This window comes from Schistocerca cancellata, chromosome 5, assembly GCF_023864275.1.
Source record: "Schistocerca cancellata isolate TAMUIC-IGC-003103 chromosome 5, iqSchCanc2.1, whole genome shotgun sequence".
In the NCBI taxonomy this organism is placed as follows: domain Eukaryota; kingdom Metazoa; phylum Arthropoda; class Insecta; order Orthoptera; family Acrididae; genus Schistocerca; species Schistocerca cancellata.
Window position 1 is genome coordinate 70,621,098 of NC_064630.1, and position 18,840 is coordinate 70,639,937.

General features: G+C 44.8%; 1 protein-coding gene across 1 annotated transcript in view; it reads left to right on the top strand.

Annotated features, from left to right (window-relative positions):
• Positions 1–18,840, top strand: part of LOC126187866 (atrial natriuretic peptide receptor 1-like) — a 1,317,386-nt gene that overhangs the window by 1,049,703 nt on the left and 248,843 nt on the right. The window contains exon 11 of the mRNA XM_049929189.1: positions 1,351–1,527. Coding sequence (XP_049785146.1) covers positions 1,351–1,527 — 177 coding nt within the window. The remainder of the gene's footprint in view (positions 1–1,350; positions 1,528–18,840) is intronic.

The window sequence follows — 18,840 nt, forward strand, 5'->3', positions numbered from 1 at the left end:
CACTGCCAGTGGAGGCGGCTGAATAAAAGTCTTTGGCGCAATCTGTGGCGCTGTGACTCAGTGTAGCCACCTTTCACAATGTTGAAACATAAGATTCTACATCTACATATTTACTCCGCTAGCCACCAAGCGGTGTGTGGCGGAGGGCACAATTCGCGCCAAAGTCATATTCCCCCCCCCTCCCCCCTCTGTTCCACTCGCGGATTGCGCGAGGGAGAAACGGCTGTCTGAACGCCTCAGTACGAGCTCTTATTTCCCTTATCTTATCTAGGTTTTGTTGTTTTGTTGTCAAAGGGTGTATTGGAATCCTAATAAAACCAGCCTCCTTTCAGAAAAAAATGTTACATTACTTATTGAACACCCCTAGTATTATATTACAGCTTATTCTATGAAATGACCAGCAACGGCCTTGCCGCAGTGGTAATACCGCTTCCCGTCAGACCACCGAAGTTAAGCGCTGTCCGGCTGGGCTAGTACTTGGATGGGTGATTATCCGGTCTTCCGAACGCTGTTGGCAAGCGGTGTGCACTCACACCTTGTGAGGCAAACTGAGAAGGTTTTTGACTGAGAAGTAGCGGCTCCGGTCTAGGAAACTGACATACGGCCGGGGGAACAGTGTGCTGACCACATACCCCTCCATATCCGCATCCAGTGACGCATATGAGTTGAGGAGGACACGGCGCCCCGTCAGTACTGTTGGGCATTCATACTCTGTTCGGGAGGGATTTAGTTAGTTACTTTATAAAATGACTGCAGTTAATACTAGGAAAAAAATTTACGTTGGTATGAATGTTAACGTGACAAGGCTATTGGGTGAATATTAACGCCACCTAACGGTCGCAGATAGTTACTTAAGGTAAGCTGTCTTATTAAGCAGCGCTGGTGATGGTACAAGTGTACATGTCAATCGGCGAGATACAGTGTACCGAGACTTTAAATGTGGCGTGCTTTCGTTTTATTCTACAAGTGTTATTGTATTACATGGAGAAATACTATTTTTTATGTTTTTATTAGATAAATTGTTACGATGGGTGCGGCACGAAACATGTTTAGGTCCCCAAAATGAAATAATGATTTGGTGTCATCTAGGGACAAAATTTTCATTTGGCACAATGTATATTCTCCCTCAATCACAAATGTGTTATTGAGATTGTCTCTATTACTTATTCACTTTAACCATTGTGACATCGACAGGCGACGAGTTTCTATTCCTAATTCTTCAAAGTAATGAACTATATGTTGAACAATTTTTGTCGCTTCCCTACGACAGGTGGCAAATGGACTCGTTTGCTCCTGTCTCCGTTTCACGTTAGATGTGTTCTCATATGACGTGGTTGCTGCCTGCTGCAGATGAAGGACCTGCACCACGACCACCTGGTGCGCTTCCTGGGCGCCTGCGTGGACCCGCCCAACTGCTACCTGCTGACCGAGTACTGCCCCAAGGGCAGCCTGCAGGACATCCTGGAGAACGAGCAGATACAGCTCGACTGGATGTTCCGCTACAGCCTCATGCACGACATCGTCAAGGTGAGTAAGTGACGAGGCGCTACAAGTCAGCAAGACTGTATGTCGGCGAGCCAGGTACTCGTTTGAAATGGAATGCTGCGCTAACATTGATAAGCTGCGACATCTTAGAGGTCCACAGAAATACGGTGCGTCCGTAAAGTCATGGTGCAGTTTTAATCGGTCTCAGAAAAGCAGACAGACAAGACAGAAATGTGAAGGGTGCACACCTGTTCAGCGCAGTTCGATGTGGCTTCTATTTGTTGCTCTACACCAGGGCGGGCAGGAATCATGCACATGTGCGGTGCACTTGCACGCGTGCAGTTAACAGGTGTTCCGCGTGCACACGGGGCAAGCTGGCCACCCGCTTATCTCCCATCCCCACCATACCTTCTGTCCGCTCCTTCCTCTGTAATGCGTTTTGTTTCCTAGCTTGCTTTATTAAGTGAATGAATAAGGTTAGTAGGAGTGCTTGAAAGAAATCATTGTTTGAAAGAGTACCTATTACCTACGATACGTTTTATTTAATTATCACAGGTGGAGTTTACAATACGTTTAATATCTGGAACAAAATTTCTACATACAGACAAACACGAACAGTTACGTAAATTTTCATCACTGATGTTTGCTCTTAACCGAGACTTATTAATTCAGCAAATGGTTTTCCAGCTCTCGCTATATTAAGCGCAGTCTTCTGACTTGCACATACCGCTGGGCTATTATTGTTGTCGTCCTGAAAACTTGAAAACAGTGCTCCATAAAATGTTAAATCAGTTAGATGAGAGACATGACGAGAGAAAGTCGCAGATCTCTCGTGATAACAGCAACTACGACAAATTCAAATGGCTCTGAGCACTATGGGAGTTAACTGCTGTGGTCATCAGTCCCATAGAACTTAGAACTACTTAAACCTAACTAACCTAAGGACATCACACACATCCTTTCCCGAGGCAGGATTCGAACCTGCGAGCATAGCGGTCGCGCGGTTCCAGACTTTAGTGCCTAGAACCGCTCGGCCACTCCGGCCGGCCAACTACGACAGATTCATCTGGTATCGTCAGATCACTCTTCTTAAGCTCAGTCAATTCCCCATCCGCTCAGAATCCGACAATAAATTGTACTCGTCCTTGTGAAATTTATTATAATGACCTTCAATACTAAACTTCCGTTGACCAGCGAGAATACTGCCGCATATTAAAAATTTCAAATTTTCACGTTTTTGCACAAAGAAAAAATGATTCTCCCATTACTTTTTAAAAGATAGCAAATCTCCACTTCTCCGTTTCTTGAAATACAACGTTCACTACATAGTGCTCGCTTCGCATCAACGTCCGCAGCTTAGCCTGGCACTACACTGCCGCAACCTGCCGGCTGTCGCCACAGCCCCGGTCGACGCCTGCACGCGAGCAGCACACGTGCAGCGCTGTGCGCTCATGAGCCGCGTGCAACGTTTGCCCGCCCCTGCTCTACACCCACCTCAGTGATATTCTAGTTCTTCCCACAGACGTCTAACGAAATCTCGTGTAACAGAGTGAACAGCTCTGTGATTCTCTACTTTAAATGATTACAGTCGTTAATACACTAGGTGATCAAAAGTATCCGGACACCCGGCTGAAAGTGACTTAAAAGTTCGTGGCGCTCTCCATCGGTAATGCTGGACTTCATATGATGTTGGCCCACCCTTAACCTTGATGACAGCTTCCACTCTCGCAGGCATACGTTCAGTCAGGTGCTGGAAGGTTTCTTGGGGAATGGCAGCCCATTCTTCACGGAGTGCTGCACTGCAGAGAGGTATCGATGTCGGTCGGTGAGGCCTGGTGCGAATTCGGCGTTCCAAAACATCCCAAAGGTGTTCTATAGGACTGAGGCCTGGACTCTGCGCAGGCAAGTCCATTACAGAGATGTTACTGTCGTGTAAGCTCTCCGCCCAGGCCGTACATTATGAACAGGTGATCGATAGTGTTGAAACATGCAATTGCCATCCCCGAATTGCTCTTCAGCAGTTGGAAGCAAGAGGGTCCTTAAAACATTAGTGAAGGCCTGTGCTGTGATAATGCCACGCAAAACAACAAGGGGGAAAAGCCGCCTCCACGAAAAACGCGACCATACCATAACACCACCGCCTCCGAATTTTGCTGTTGGCACTACACACGTTGGCAGATGACGTTCACCGGGGATTCTCCATACCCACACCTGCCATCGGATCGCAACATTGTGTTCCGTGAATCGTCAATCCACATAACATTTTCGCCCTGTTCAGTCGTCCAAAGAAAAATGGGCTTATAAGTTTGTGATGCACCAGAGCACACCACACTTTCACATTAGGAACATTGTATACCTACTCAGTGCAGGCAGGAGGATTTTCAGAAGCCCGTCTTCTGACGTTATAGCGATGTACATAACCACAGATGTGAAATGTAGCCGCATCGCTAAACACAATCTTCTTCGCATCTCGTCCATCATAATCGATCTCATTAAGCATACCTTTAGCAAACTCGAACCGTTTGGGTCTGTCAGTCAGTTTCATAGCGTGCAACAACTGCAATTTGTATTCCGAAAAACGGAGACATTTCTTTAAAACCTTATGAAATTTTTGTTTAGGCTTAATTCTCGAGCACATGCACGCACCGATTTTTGAGGCTTCTTAGGTCGCTATCCCGTATAGGTTCCACAGGCTCGTCAGTAATCGAAGATCTACCAGACCGTGGTTTTTCTACAAAGCGCTGGTATCCTTTAACTGCTTATCCTGCCGATTAGTGTTGTTTCAGTGTGGTTTCTCTTCGTTATACACATGAGATATTCACGTAGAACTGTGGTCACGGAATCGAGTTTAGCAAGTCACAGAACAGGCTGAAATGTCCTCTATACTGCCCACATCTTAAGTAACGTGGCCTGATCCGCTGTTGATACACTATTCGTTGTGTTGTGTCATCACCTGTGCTCACGCACCTTTGAACATCATGCTACAGAAATTCTTTGCGATACTGTCCAACGTAGCGCAAATTACAGACTTTGATTTCGTTTCTGTTAGCCACAACAAGCGACCACAACGGCACATGACTTTACGGACGCACTGTTTGTCGTTTCGTGGCGACACTATGTCGGTTACACTGTATATCTAAGTCACGTGACATATGTGCCACTGCAGTATGTGACCAGTTAGTACAACGTCAGCAATTCATAGTGGCAAAAGTATAATGGATATAACAGCGCGTTGTGTACGTTTGACACATAGAGTATTCCAGTCATGTAAAAGCACCCTTCAGACAGCGAAGAAGTTATCGTCACGTTGGTTTCGGACAGTGGATGACCCTTCCGTTATAATGCTCTATAGAGGAAACGAACTCTCAGAATTTCCGTATTTTCTAAATAGTATTATTTCTAATATAAAATTTACTAATAAAAAACAGAAAGAAAGTAAAATATTATTTTGGATGTACAGGAACGGAATTTCACGGTATTAAGTCTACAGAAAGCCCACTCACAGGGACAGGCATCTTAACAGAAAGTCCAATCACCAGCCGAAGCAGAAAAAATGAGTTATTAAATCAATGGTGGACCGAGCTACAAGAGTCTGCGAACCGCAGTACTAGCAGGATAAGCTCCATCCTGTAAGAACTGCTTTCAGATGAACCGGCTACTCTGACACAAAGATAAATAGGGCACTGCGCCTTAAAATGCCTAGACATTCTACTGAAAATGAACGAAGTAAAGGTGAAACGTCCCCTTAGAACAATTTATACAAGACTGTGCTTAAACTGACACACAATATTTTTAGCGCAACGCAATCTGACTATCAGAGATCCCTGCAAAAGAATGGCCCTGAGTAACATTAAACTATACCTTTCAGAAATCACTTACCTCACAAAAATCTTCATTACTCGAACTACTGCAATACAGCGAGCGCCACTACTGCCAGCTAAATAAAAGATTCAAACTACGGAAGGCACTAACTACTGATAGGGACAGTTAGCAAATGAAAGATATTAATAGAGAACAAACAATGTATTTACCTTAATATCATCAAAAGTCATAATATATGTAATTTCAAAACTCCGCCATTTCCTTCCACACATCCACCGCTGCTGGCGGCTCACCTCCAACTGCGCAACGCTACGCGCTGTTCACATCCAGCTGCCGCTGCCCAACACTACAATGGCAGACAACAATGCAAACTAGCCACCAGTGATTTTCATACAGAGAGCGCTACGTGGCGGCGGCGTTACCAATATAAGAACCTAAACAGCCTACTTACAAAGGGAAAGGTTTCCTTACATTTGTAGACGCTGTTACAGATTGCATCAGCAGAATACTCAGAAAACACGGAATTGATAAAGCGCATTAACGAAGAGGAAAAGTTCCACGAATATTTGCAAAGGCTCTACCCCAGCGACTTGCCACAGCAGCAGTATATAAAATCCCTTGCACCTGCTGTCAGATATACATAGGAATTACAAAAAACCACTAACACCCACCTTAAGGACCAATCGTCGCTAAATCAACAATAGAAGATCGTTCGTTGGGGGCAGAGAACCATCAACTGTGGTGGTAGCAAGGTCTGACCAACAACTATGCTGGGATCTTCACACAGGCCTTAGAAATTCAAAAGCACAATCAAAACTCTAACCGAAACTAAGAAGGATTCAAAAGTGAACAACTTTTGTGCCTTACTACTAAATGAAACAGCGTCAACTCTTACCCACTACAAGCTCTATAACATACGTTCGTGCAATTCCGCGAACTTAGGCAGAGGTTTAATGACGTCACGATCCTACCGTTTCGTGGGTATGTACATGGTGAATCAGATGCCCGTACCGTAGTCTTGGAGTTATTCAAGAAAAACGTGAAAAGGTAACCATCAAAAGAACCCCCACCGGTCAGTATTTCAAGTATATTGTTCATGACAGATCCTCCTAAAATTTTAAAACAATTCCGACTGCGCGAATTATTTCCCATGTTCGATCCGTTTTGGTCTTCATTGACTGGCCTTATAACGCCACCGGCTTAATCTAGCACGTAAAAATTGAAAAACTGATGTTTGCATGAATTTTACTCAACAGTATTGAGAATTTTAACGTCATAAAATAAATAATTATATCCTTGTCTTCTACGAAACTAATGTGCTTGTGAAAGTTAAGTTTGGATTCAATTGTGGACGTAATTCGTTTTACCATTACGAAAATAGTTTATTTTCATTATCCTCTCTGACACGTCTAGATTTATAATGTTAACGAAAATCCAACTATAGTGGCGGTGTATTAGCCCTATCAGCAGAGACCAAAGATGATGGAATATTGGGAACATTTCGTGTAGTCCGAAATTTTAAACATTGGTGGGAAGGAGTACCTCTAAAAACATGTTAGAAATCCTGACTGGCGAGTGACGACTGTAGGTATTTCTTGAATAACTTGAAAACCATGGCGTCCAGCAAAAACGTATCCCACTACAAAATTTAACGACATTAAATACCCTGCAAAACGACCATATTCACTTTTTATGTAGGACTCATAGTTTACTCATAATGTGTCAGAAATATGTATATCTCGCGTGTCCTTTGTGAAGGCCTGATATACACTCCTGGAAATGGAAAAAAGAACACATTGACACCGGTGTGTCAGACACACCATACTTGCTCCGGACACTGCGAGAGGGCTGTACAAGCAATGATCACACGCACGGCACAGCGGACACACCAGGAACCGCGGTGTTGGCCGTCGAATGGCGCTAGCTGCGCAGCATTTGTGCACCGCCGCCGTCAGTGTCAGCCAGTTTGCCGTGGCATACGGAGCTCCATCGCAGTCTTTAACACTGGTAGCATGCCGCGACAGCGTGGACGTGAACCGTATGTGCAGTTGACGGACTTTGAGCGAGGGCGTATAGTGGGCATGCGGGAGGCCGGGTGGACGTACCGCCGAATTGCTCAACACGTGGGGCGTGAGGTCTCCACAGTACATCGATGTTGTCGCCAGTGGTCGGCGGAAGGTGCACGTGCCCGTCGACCTGGGACCGGACCGCAGCGACGCACGGATGCACGCCAAGACCGTAGGATCCTACGCAGTGCCGTAGGGGACCGCACCGCCACTTCCCAGCAAATTAGGGACACTGTTGCTCCTGGGGTATCGGCGAGGACCATTCGCAACCGTCTCCATGAAGCTGGGCTACGGTCCCGCACACCGTTAGGCCGTTTTCCGCTCATGCCCCAACATCGTGCAGCCCGCCTCCAGTGGTGTCGCGACAGGCGTGAATGGAGGGACGAATGGAGACGTGTCGTCTTCAGCGATGAGAGTCGCTTCTGCCTTGGTGCCAATGATGGTCGTATGCGTGTTTGGCGCCGTGCAGGTGAGCGCCACAATCAGGACTGCATACGACCGAGGCACACAGGGCCAACACCCGGCATCATGGTGTGGGGAGCGATCTCCTACACTGGCCGTACACCACTGGTGATCGTCGAGGGGACACTGAATAGTGCACGGTACATCCAAACCGTCATCGAACCCATCGTTCTACCATTCCTAGACCGGCAAGGGAACTTGCTGTTCCAACAGGACAATGCACGTCCGCATGTATCCCGTGCCACCCAACGTGCCCTAGAAGGTGTAAGTCAACTACCCTGGCCAGCAAGATCTCCGGATCTGTCCCCCATTGAGCATGTTTGGGACTGGATGAAGCGTCGTCTCACGCGGTCTGCACGTCCAGCACGAACGCTGGTCCAACTGAGGCGCCAGGTGGAAATGGCATGGCAAGCCATTCCACAGGACTACATCCAGCATCTCTACGATCGTCTCCATGGGAGAATAGCAGCCTGCATTGCTGCGAAAGGTGGATATACACTGTACTAGTGCCGACATTGTGCATGCTCTGTTGCCTGTGTCTATGTGCCTGTGGTTCTGTCAGTGTGATCATGTGATGTATCTGACCCCAGGAATGTGTCAATAAAGTTTCCCCTTCCTGGGACAATGAATTCACGGTGTTCTTATTTCAATTTCCAGGAGTGTATGATAACAAATATATCTGGATAATGTTTAGACCACGTCATTCCGTTTTAGGGTATTAACATAATATTTAATGCCATTAGGACACATTATCATTCTGAAGCATTGTTGGACTTGTGACTCATTCGACAACATAAAGCAGTGACACGCTGGAACATACATTCCAGCTGTGTAAACACAAATATATGCTGTAGTGTAAGTTAATCGGCTTTTACCTGCACAAAGCGAGCATGCTTTAGAAAGCTGGTGCCACGACAGCAGATATGATAGACACTTAACTCAAAATTTTCGTGTAACACGCCTGCAGATGGACTTCAATAGTGACAACGAAAGGTAACAAACACACACACACACACACACACAAACACCACTCTGTCTCTGTAAATACCAGCTCTGCTTTTGTAATATATCGTCTGCAGCTCGTGGTCGTGCGGTAGCGTTCTCGCTTCCCACGCCCGGGGTCCCGGGTTCGATTGCCGGTGGGGTCAGGGATTTTCTCTGCCTCGTGATGACTGGGTGTTGTGTGCTGTCCTTAGGTTAGTTAGGATTAAGTAGTTCTAAGTTCTAGGGGACTGAGGACCATAGCTGTTAAGTCCCATAGTGCTCAGAGCCATTTTGTGATATATCTATCACACATGTTACACGAAAGCTTTGACATGAGTAATTATCATTTGTGCTGCGTTTCACCAACTTTCTAAAGTGTATTCTCATTTTGTATGGAATGTATTTGCGTTTACACTACTGCGAACTGTGCTACATCAAATCAGATATTTATGTTATTGAGTGGGCTACAACAGCCCACGGTGGATGAAAATGACTGTGTGTCGAAACTGAAACCGCTAATCATTAATATTTTAACATCCTAAAGCGGAATGACGTCATTTAAAATTTTCAAGTCTGTGGACCCAGTCTCATTAAAATTCTACATTTGGATTACATTATAAATGGCACAATTTCTGCATGAAACCCTGCTCCCTGCTCTCTCTCTCTCTCTCTCTCTCTCTGTCTCTCTCTCTCTCTCTCTGTCTCTCTCTCTCTCTTTCTCTCTCTTCGGTCAAACAACATAGGATCTGAGTTCATGCTACCCTCACCTATGGGTTATTAATATTTAGTATCGATAACTTCTGACGAGTGTCATATTTGGTTGTGTAGTGGCGCTAGTGTTTACAGAGTTTGTGTGTGTGTGTGTGTGTGTGTGTGTGTGTGTGTGTGTGTGTGTGCGTGCGTGCGTGCGTGCGTGCGTGCGTGCGTGCCTTACACAGTGCTCTCTCGCATTTGTGCCTTGAAAATGACACGGTGTGCACCTGTCGAAGTATCGGCTTTTGTCGCAGACATCACCCGGCCACACTCCTATAAATTATTTGGACATTTTATACGGAGAAAAATTGTAAGATTATCAGTATATTTAGAAGCCTTAGTAACCTTTTGTGAGGAACGGCCTTGCCGCGGTGGATACACTGGTTCCCGTGAGATCATTGAAGTTAAGCGCTGTCGGGCATGGCCGGCACTTGGATGGGTGACCGTCCAGCCGACATGCACTGTTGCCATTTTTCGGGGTGCACTCAGCCTCGTGATGCCAACTGAGGAGCTACTCGACCGAATAGTAGCGGCTCCGGTCAAAGAAAACCAACATAACGACCGGGAGAGAGGTGTGCTGACCACACGCCCTGCCTATCCGCATCCTCCACTGAGGATGACACGGCGGTCGGATGGTCCCGATGGGCCACTTGTGGCCTGAAGACGGAGTGCTAGTAACCTTTTGTGAGCACGCACATGTCAAGTCAAAACACAGACCATTTATTTGGAATCCAACATTTTACGAGTACGTTCTGGTATGCACACACCAACGAGAAATGTAAAGGCCAACCCATTCTCCAGCCAGCACTCGAACCCACGACCCCTGCTTACTGAAGCAGCAACACTACCCCCATTACAGGCTGCAGAGTCCGGCACAGCACAAGACAGATAGGGGGCGGGCGAACACAAGAGCGGAGCAGACCCATCATCTGTGATGGACTGTAGAGGTCCGGCGCGAAGTGCGGCAAGTCTGTGGATCCGACCACGATATCGCTCACTGCGGCCTCCCAACTTGGAGACTGCGTGGCAGCCTCGTTACTCAGACTGCATCAGCCTCAGAGATATGGCGGTCGGCGAGCAGTGCGCTGCTCTCAAAACGAAAATGGGATCACAAGTTTTGTAGTGGCCAGTACAGTTAATTGGACCATAAGCGTCATATAGTTCTCAGTCGCACGTGGCCACAAATTAGTAACGCTATGTCAATCTTTCAACAATAATTTAAGGCTAGTATCGAACTTCAGACAGTCTTCATTTTCTTGCGTTAAGGTTCTCTAGATACCACATTCCAGTTTCAATTCTTAAACCTTTATCGTTCTTTGATTTTCTCCAAGTATTCCTCCATCATTTCACTAAATTTCTTTTACCTGTTTTCGGACCATTTTGTGACATTTTTCTCTTCCGCCATGCGCTGAAATCCTTCCAGTTTTAAATCTTGTTCTCTAAAAATATCTTTCTCCAATATTTCTTCTTCTTATATTTATTTCCAAGTCATTGCCAACCTCTTCAATGCAGGTGCTTGTTAATGTTCTCTTCCTAAGATAATTGAAAATCTCCTTGGTGAGTGTATTGTCATCCATTCTCTAAAATTTCCTCAAAACTAGTAATCTCGTCATCGTTGTTGTTTCTCATATGTTTCTCGTTCTGACAAATTTTATCGTAACTACCGACCGTCATGGGCGACCGGTTCTAGGCGCTTCAGTCCGGAACTTCGCGACTGCTACGGTCGCAGGTTCGATTCCTGCCTCGGGCATGGATGTGTGTGATGTCCTTAGGTTAGTTAGGTTTACGTAGTTCTGAGTTACAGGGGACTGATGACCTCAGATGTTAAGTCCCATAGTGCTCAGAGCCATTTGAGCCATTTATCGTAACTCCTTAATTTACAAAATTCTGCATGTTTCTGCGGAATTAATAACTTCCGTATAATTCTTCTTTCTAATATTCGTAATTTATCGCTCTTATAAGATAACACCAGACATTCACTCGTATACCGACACTATGATTTAACTGCTGTTTTGTTGTGCTTTATTTAACACTTTGTCACGCACTTTTCGTTATAGGTTTTCTTACTTTATCCTTACCTCTAAATCATATTTTCCTGAACCGTCTTCTTCAATAGTCTCCCGAAATATTTGAATGTTTTTACTTTTCTGTTTTCCCAGCGTCCGTTATTAAAAAAGTTTGGTGGACTTTTTATGTTTGCCACGAATTTTCTTTTCTCTCCAGAGATTCTTGAGCTTATCATGTTGCCTATCTCTTCCAGAAGATTGACTTGTACAACTGCACCCGTCAAACTTTCACAAAGTATGCAAAATTACATATTCGCTTTAACTATTCTGCTTATTTGAGACAACGTTAAAGAATAGAAAATGTCACTGTCGTCACTCTTAATCTGCAGATCTGAAGGCTTTTTTAACCTTTTCTCTTGTCACTACTGTTTCTTAAGGGATCATGTAATTATGTATTTCATAATCAATGAATTTGATTGTTTGTTTGTTAGGCCTGAGCTGAGGAGGTCTCTTTTGTCCAGGATTTCTCATAAACTGCGGTCATGTGATGGATTTACACTTTAGAATGATACATGGTAGCGAATCTATATGGACATAAGTGTCTAATGAAAATGAAATGCATATAAAGAAAGTAAAGCTGCTAGGTGTCATATTATGTAACACAGCGTTCTGTATCACACACCAGTCCGAAGAGATATGGCGACGGCGTGAAATTCATCACCTGCTATTCTCTCAGTATTGTGCAGCTAATCAGCAGTTTCAATCATCAGAAACTCTGTACATACCATATAACAGAGCCTTTTTCCGCTTGAAACGGTGAGGGGCTGTACGCTAGATCCAACGACTAAATCCGGATAGAGATTTATTGTAAAACGGATGACGTATCTCTATCGCTCTAGTTAGGCGATAGTCGTCCCCCAAAACGGTGGCGTCGATTCAGGATTAGTGTCGTTACGGTCCAAAGAATAAGACAATTCTGTCATGTATGCATATTTCTTCACCAACGGCGTGTAATGGAACCAGCCCAAGGAAACGTTTACCACATTTACGTCAGCGGTATAGGAGGAGTTAACCCGTAAGTTAAGAACCGAATACGGCGAGTGGCGGCAAAGCCGAGAGCAGCACAGTCGTACAGTGGGACGGTACAAAACAGCTGGAAGCAGTAGTAACTTGCTCAAACAATAGGGCGGACATTTGCAGCTTGTGAAGTTTCAAAGTCGTATAAAACAAGAGTTAGTTTCAAACTCGTGTAACACGAGAGAAGAGCAAAGCCGTCTTCTCTGTGTCAGATAAACACAAAACTTCCCTTGAAAGCAATTCAGAGAGAGAGAGAGAGAGAGAGAGAAAGAGAGAGAGAGAGAGAGAGAGAGAGGACCCTCATGTTACCTGTGTCTCTGCTAATAAATATATAAATATTGAGTTTTCGGCCCAGCATGACCAAGTTTGCTTCTTACTTTCTACAATGGCACGTCAGATTGAGCAACAGCGCACTGACAGCACAGAATAAATATTTTTAAATAATAATTTAAAATAATTTTCGCCATAACAGGTTGTTTTGGCTCCGATGATGGCTAATATCACAAATGTGATATATTGCTTAGCTCTTCACCATTTTCAATTCACTGTGTTTGTTATAAGAAGTATTTAGAAAGAAATATATGTCAATCTTACATGTTTGTGTTTTCATTTCACATCAGTTTATTATGGCTTACATTTTATCCATAACTGAAGTGAATACCAATTTGTTGAACGTTTAGTTAAAGCTTTGATTTAAATGTATGACCGATAGCTAAAATGGAGTCCAAAACATAACTAACCAGGGGTCGAATTATTTGTTTTAAAATATTAGCAGACGTGTATTTTATCGTGTATGTTTTCATTTAATTTCTGACGTATGTAGATGAAAATTCATGAACACTGCACACCACATGAGGAAATGTAATCCGTCCTCAAAACTGGCCAAATTTGTGGGTGCGCCAGCCAAAGGTTAATGGATTCCTGATTTTCCTTTGCAATTATTCATGTACTGAGTGCACCTGTAACGCTTTCTTTTGCGACTGCGAGCCACGCAGCGTGGTATTCCCTGAACAGGTTACGGAGACTGAACAAAGAACTTTTTTAGAGTTCCGCGGATGTTAATGTGACTACTCCCAGCAAACAAAACAATTCTCTTCTAATGGTCTGCTTTTTTATAATTATTGTCCTTCAGCCATGATGGGCAACAAGTCGAGCAATTTTGTAGGGTCCTATTTTAGTCCTTATGCTACATCTAAACTCGTCTCGAAGAGTAACAGCTCTGTTGTTGTCAGTCCTGAGACTACCTGTGTGATGTAACTTTTCCTCTTTTGATCAAAGCACTCGGCTGTGGATTTTACTTTATATACACTAACCGTTACTGCCAATACTTTGGCTATAGAGGGATAAACAATGCTTTTTGATGGACTTCAGATGTAAAACAAACAATGATAAGCATTTACTATAGAATTTGCGTCTATTCCAGTTTCGTCTACGAGGAAAATGCGTTCTGCCAAGTAATGCTAGATTTACAAAAGTCCGACGGGTAGCCAGACCGAAGTAACATGCTTCGTAACACTACAACACTCTCTTACGTACTTACAGAGCTGTCTTGTAACAACAGTTACTGGCTATGAACAGTACAGTAATGATCCAGCTCTTACGCCATGATGTAACCATGTGTATCAGTTGAAACCACTTCGAGTCAGTGATATGGTACCGAAGTCTTTTACTCGATTGTCAAAAGTCTGTTGTTATGTTTCGTTTGAGACTAGGTTGGTTGACTTCGTCAGGTATTAAAGATAAAGACAGTCTGCATCAGTGAAGGAACATGTTTTCTCATATGGAGAAGGGTGGAGTCTTATAGGTCTCTTTTAGTTGGAGTTGAAAAAAAAAATGGCTCTTAGCACTATAGGATTTAACTTCTGAGCTCATCAGTCCCTTAGAACTTTGAACTACCTAAACCTAACTAACCTAAGGACATCACACACATCCACGCCCACGGCAGGATTCGAACCTGCGACCGTAGCGCCTAGAAACGCTCGGCCACTCCGGCCGGCAGTTGGATTTGACCACTGTATCAAATATTGTTATGGAAGGATTACTACCTGTCCACAGTGTATATTGCACTGGACCGTGGCAAGTAGAGAGTGATCAAACAAGCAAATAATGCTAACTAGCATGGGTTCTTAGACCAGTGGTTTCCCCGTATTACGACTGAGTACATGAACATCTTATTACAGACTCGCCGAGGATCCAAACTACAGGTACGAACATGAGAATACATTACAACAGGTGTTTCACATGCCCAATGTCAATGTGAAGGCAGGCTTCATCGGTGCCAATAGACGTTGAAAGACCACAGGCGTGTTCCAAATGCACTGACAACCGACTACAATGCGTTCCGAGAATTTTGTCGACACTATTAACAGGGCTGGAATATGCCAAAGGTTTTAAATATCCCACATCAAAAGTAATCAAACCGGGTTGAAGTAAAAGGACGGCGAAACGCTGTTTACCAGATCATAGGCGTCACAATGATCGTGAAATCTGTCGAGGGCAGTTAATCACTTTGATTCTTACTTCTCACTTGCGTCGTTTCGAAATAAAGATAGCGTTAGACACATAGTGGTAGATGATTCACGAGGAAGAATATCAGGTATAAACTAGAGAATAGTAAACAGAACAGGAACATGTACTCATACACAAGCACTGAGCCTTTACACAAACATACTAATACCACGAGCAAGAAAATCAAATATATTTTCTGGCATTAATTTAGTTGCCATAAGTATATGGCACCAGTGTTGTAGAATAGTACGTACGCATGCACTCAGTTACTCCAAACACACCGACATGCCAAATACAAGCACCTCACGTAATATTGTAAACAAATCAACTTCAAAGACACGCGTACACCAGCTATCAAATTCGACTAGAAACAGGCCACACTTACGATACGTTCTCGTACACTCCGTATAATGGTTGCTTGCAAATTTGTCCATTTAACAGAGTTATTTAATGATCACGTGAGAATTAAGAGTCTACTAAACTTGTTGGATACGCTGAATGAATGCGAACAGCTTTGTGTTTCAGTAAATAGTAGAAAAATTGTAGGGAGGGAGATGGAGAAAACACTACCTTTAGACACTGAGGTTACAAAAGTCATAGGATAGCATTATGCACGTATACAGATGGAGGTAGTAGAGGTGGGCAAAACTGTTCTTTTCAGAGATCGGATCAGAACTGTTCACTCCCTGAAATGAATTAGCTCTTTTTCATGACTCAACACTCATTTACAATAGAAAATAAATGGAAGGCACATTGCCCTTTAAACTTGGTTTATTCCAGTACTATACCTGTATTTTGATCTTATTTGATCCTATTTTGAAGTAACACAGATAATGAGTAAGAATTTTGTATTGTTTATTGAAATTTCCACGATATGACAAAGTTTTTGATTATTGATTTATTTTGCACTATCGTGGTTTTTTGGGTGATCGGAAATGTTGTAACTTGAGATTTACATTAACAATATATTTGGCTATAATGTATTTTTAAAGTGAACGTTTCCTTCTGAAGACGCCTAAAATCGCAAAATCCGTACCAGAATAAGAAATATTGGTGTATCACATTTTGCGATACGTTTATCGGTTTGCTCGTAATTAAAGCGTAAATTCGAGTGTCCATAATAAAAATCCTATAGTAAGAGGAGTCGTCAGGAACCTAATCTGATCAGTTTAAATAAATAAAAATAAAATAAAAACAAATGATGTATACATAACATAATAATGTAATATACATAGCGGTATTACTACGAAGAACAATACCCAGTAGAGACGAACTCTGATGCAGAAGCACTGAGTCGAGCAGGTCGAGCCGCGAGCTGTATTACTGCATGAGCTAAGACCGCAGAGACCAGAGTGACACCTGAGTTGCTTTGCTCAACGCTCTGGCTAGAGTCGAGAACGGTGGGGTGAGCGTTGAGCGGGCGAGTTCCGAGGGTGGGGGGAGCAGTGAACGGCCACCACTCACCTGCTCCGAGACAAATCGTCAGTTCCCTTGCGAGCAGGTTGTTGCAAGTAGTTTCTATGTTATCCGCTAGGTGGCTCTCTGCCCTGTTGCTCGCATCAACTGCCCAGAGGGCAGGACGTGTGACTGAAACGATCGCCGACAGAGTGCGATGCGAAGTTAAGCTGCGCCAGACACTGCACGCGGCAGACGACGCACAGAGACGGCACGGCATATGTGAAACACAAAATCCAATGGGGCACTGCACAATGCAGGCAGCCAAGGTAGAAGCGGGGCAGAGGCCGGCGCTGGCTGTGTTGTGTGGCGTGCACTGTGCTGTGACCAGCAGAGGCGCTGCTGATATGCTCCGTCTCTCTCTCTCTCTCTCTTTCTCTCTCTCTCTCTCTCTCTCTCTGCCATGGGAAACGTTTGGAGCTACCGTTCTTTTTTTTCTGAATTACTGATTGTTCACTCCTTTGAAAGATTCAACTCTATGAATCAGTTCAAGAGCGGATCCCCCATCTCTAGGAGGTAGTATCGCGTATACAAGGTATAAAAGGACAGTGCATTGGCAGAGCTGTCATTTGTATCCACGTGATTAACGTGAAACGTTTTCCGACGTGATTATGGCTGCACGTCGGGAATTAACAGATTTTTAACACAGATGTTAGTTGCAGCTAGACGCATGGGACACTCAGTTTCGGAATTCGTCAGGGAATTCATTATTCCGAGACCCACAGTGTCAAGAGTGTACCGAAAACACTACATTTCATGCATTATCTCTCACCTTGGACAACACAGTGGCCGACGGCCTTCACTTAACGACCGAGAACTGCGGCGTCTGCGTAGAGTTGTCAGTGCTAACAGACAAGCAACACTGCGTGAAATAACCGCAGAAAACAGTGGGGGACGTACGACGAACGCATCCGTAAGGACAGAACGGCAAAATCTGGCATTAGTGGGTTATGGCAGCAGACGACCGACCTGACTGTCTTTGCTAAGAGCACTACTTTGCCTGCAGCCTCTCTGCCTGACTCGTGACCTTGCTGGATAACTGTGAACTGGTCAGGTGAGCCCCGATTTCACTTGGTTACAGCTGATGGTAGGGTTCGAGCGTGGCCCAGACCCCACGAAGCCATGGACGCAAGTTGTCAATAAACCACTGTGCAAGCTAGTGGTGGCTCCATAATGGTGTGGGCTGTGTTTACATGGAGTGGGCATGTTCCCGAAAAACAACAGAATTACCGCAGATAACAATGCGCCACAACTGATCGCGATTTGTCTGAAGAACATTCTGGATAACTCGAACGAATTATTCGGCCAATCATCGAACATACACTCCTGGAAATTGAAATAAGAACACCGTGAATTCATTGTCCCAGGAAGGGGAAACTTTATTGACACATTCCTGGGGTCAGATACATCACATGATCACACTGACAGAACCACAGGCACATAAGACGCATCAACAGAGCATGCACAATGTCGGCACTAGTACAGTGTATATCCACCTTTCGCAGCAATGCAGGCTGCTATTCTCCCAAGGAGACGATCGTAGAGATGCTGGATGTAGTCCTGTGCAACGGCTTGCCATGCCATTTCCACCTGGCGCCTCAGTTGGACCAGCGTTCGTGCTGGACGTGCAGACCGCGTGAGACGACGCTTCATCCAGTCCCAAACATGCTCAATGGGGGACAGATCCGGAGATCTTGCTGGCCAGGGTAGTTGACTTACACCTTCTAGAGCGCGTTGGGTGGCACGGGATACATGCGGATGTGCATTGTCCTGTTGGAACAGCAAGTTCCCTTGCCGGTCTAGGAATGGTAGAACGATGGGTTCGATGACGGTTTGGATGTACCGTGCACTATTCAGTGTCCCCTCGACGATCACCAGTGGTGTACGGCCAGTGTAGGAGATCGCTCCCCACACCATGATGCCGGGTGTTGGCCCTGTGTGCCTCGGTCGTATGCAGTCCTGATTGTGGCGCTCACCTGCACGGCGCCAAACACGCATACGACCATCATTGGCACCAAGGCAGAAGCGACTCTCATCGCTGAAGACGTCACGTCTCCATTCGTCCCTCCATTCACGCCTGTCGCGACAACACTGGAGGCGGGCTGCACGATGTTGGAGCGTGAGCGGAAGACGGCCTAACCTCACGCCCCACGTGTTGAGCAATTCGGCGGTACGTCCACCCGGTCTCCCGCATGCCCACTATACGCCCTCGCTCAAAGTCC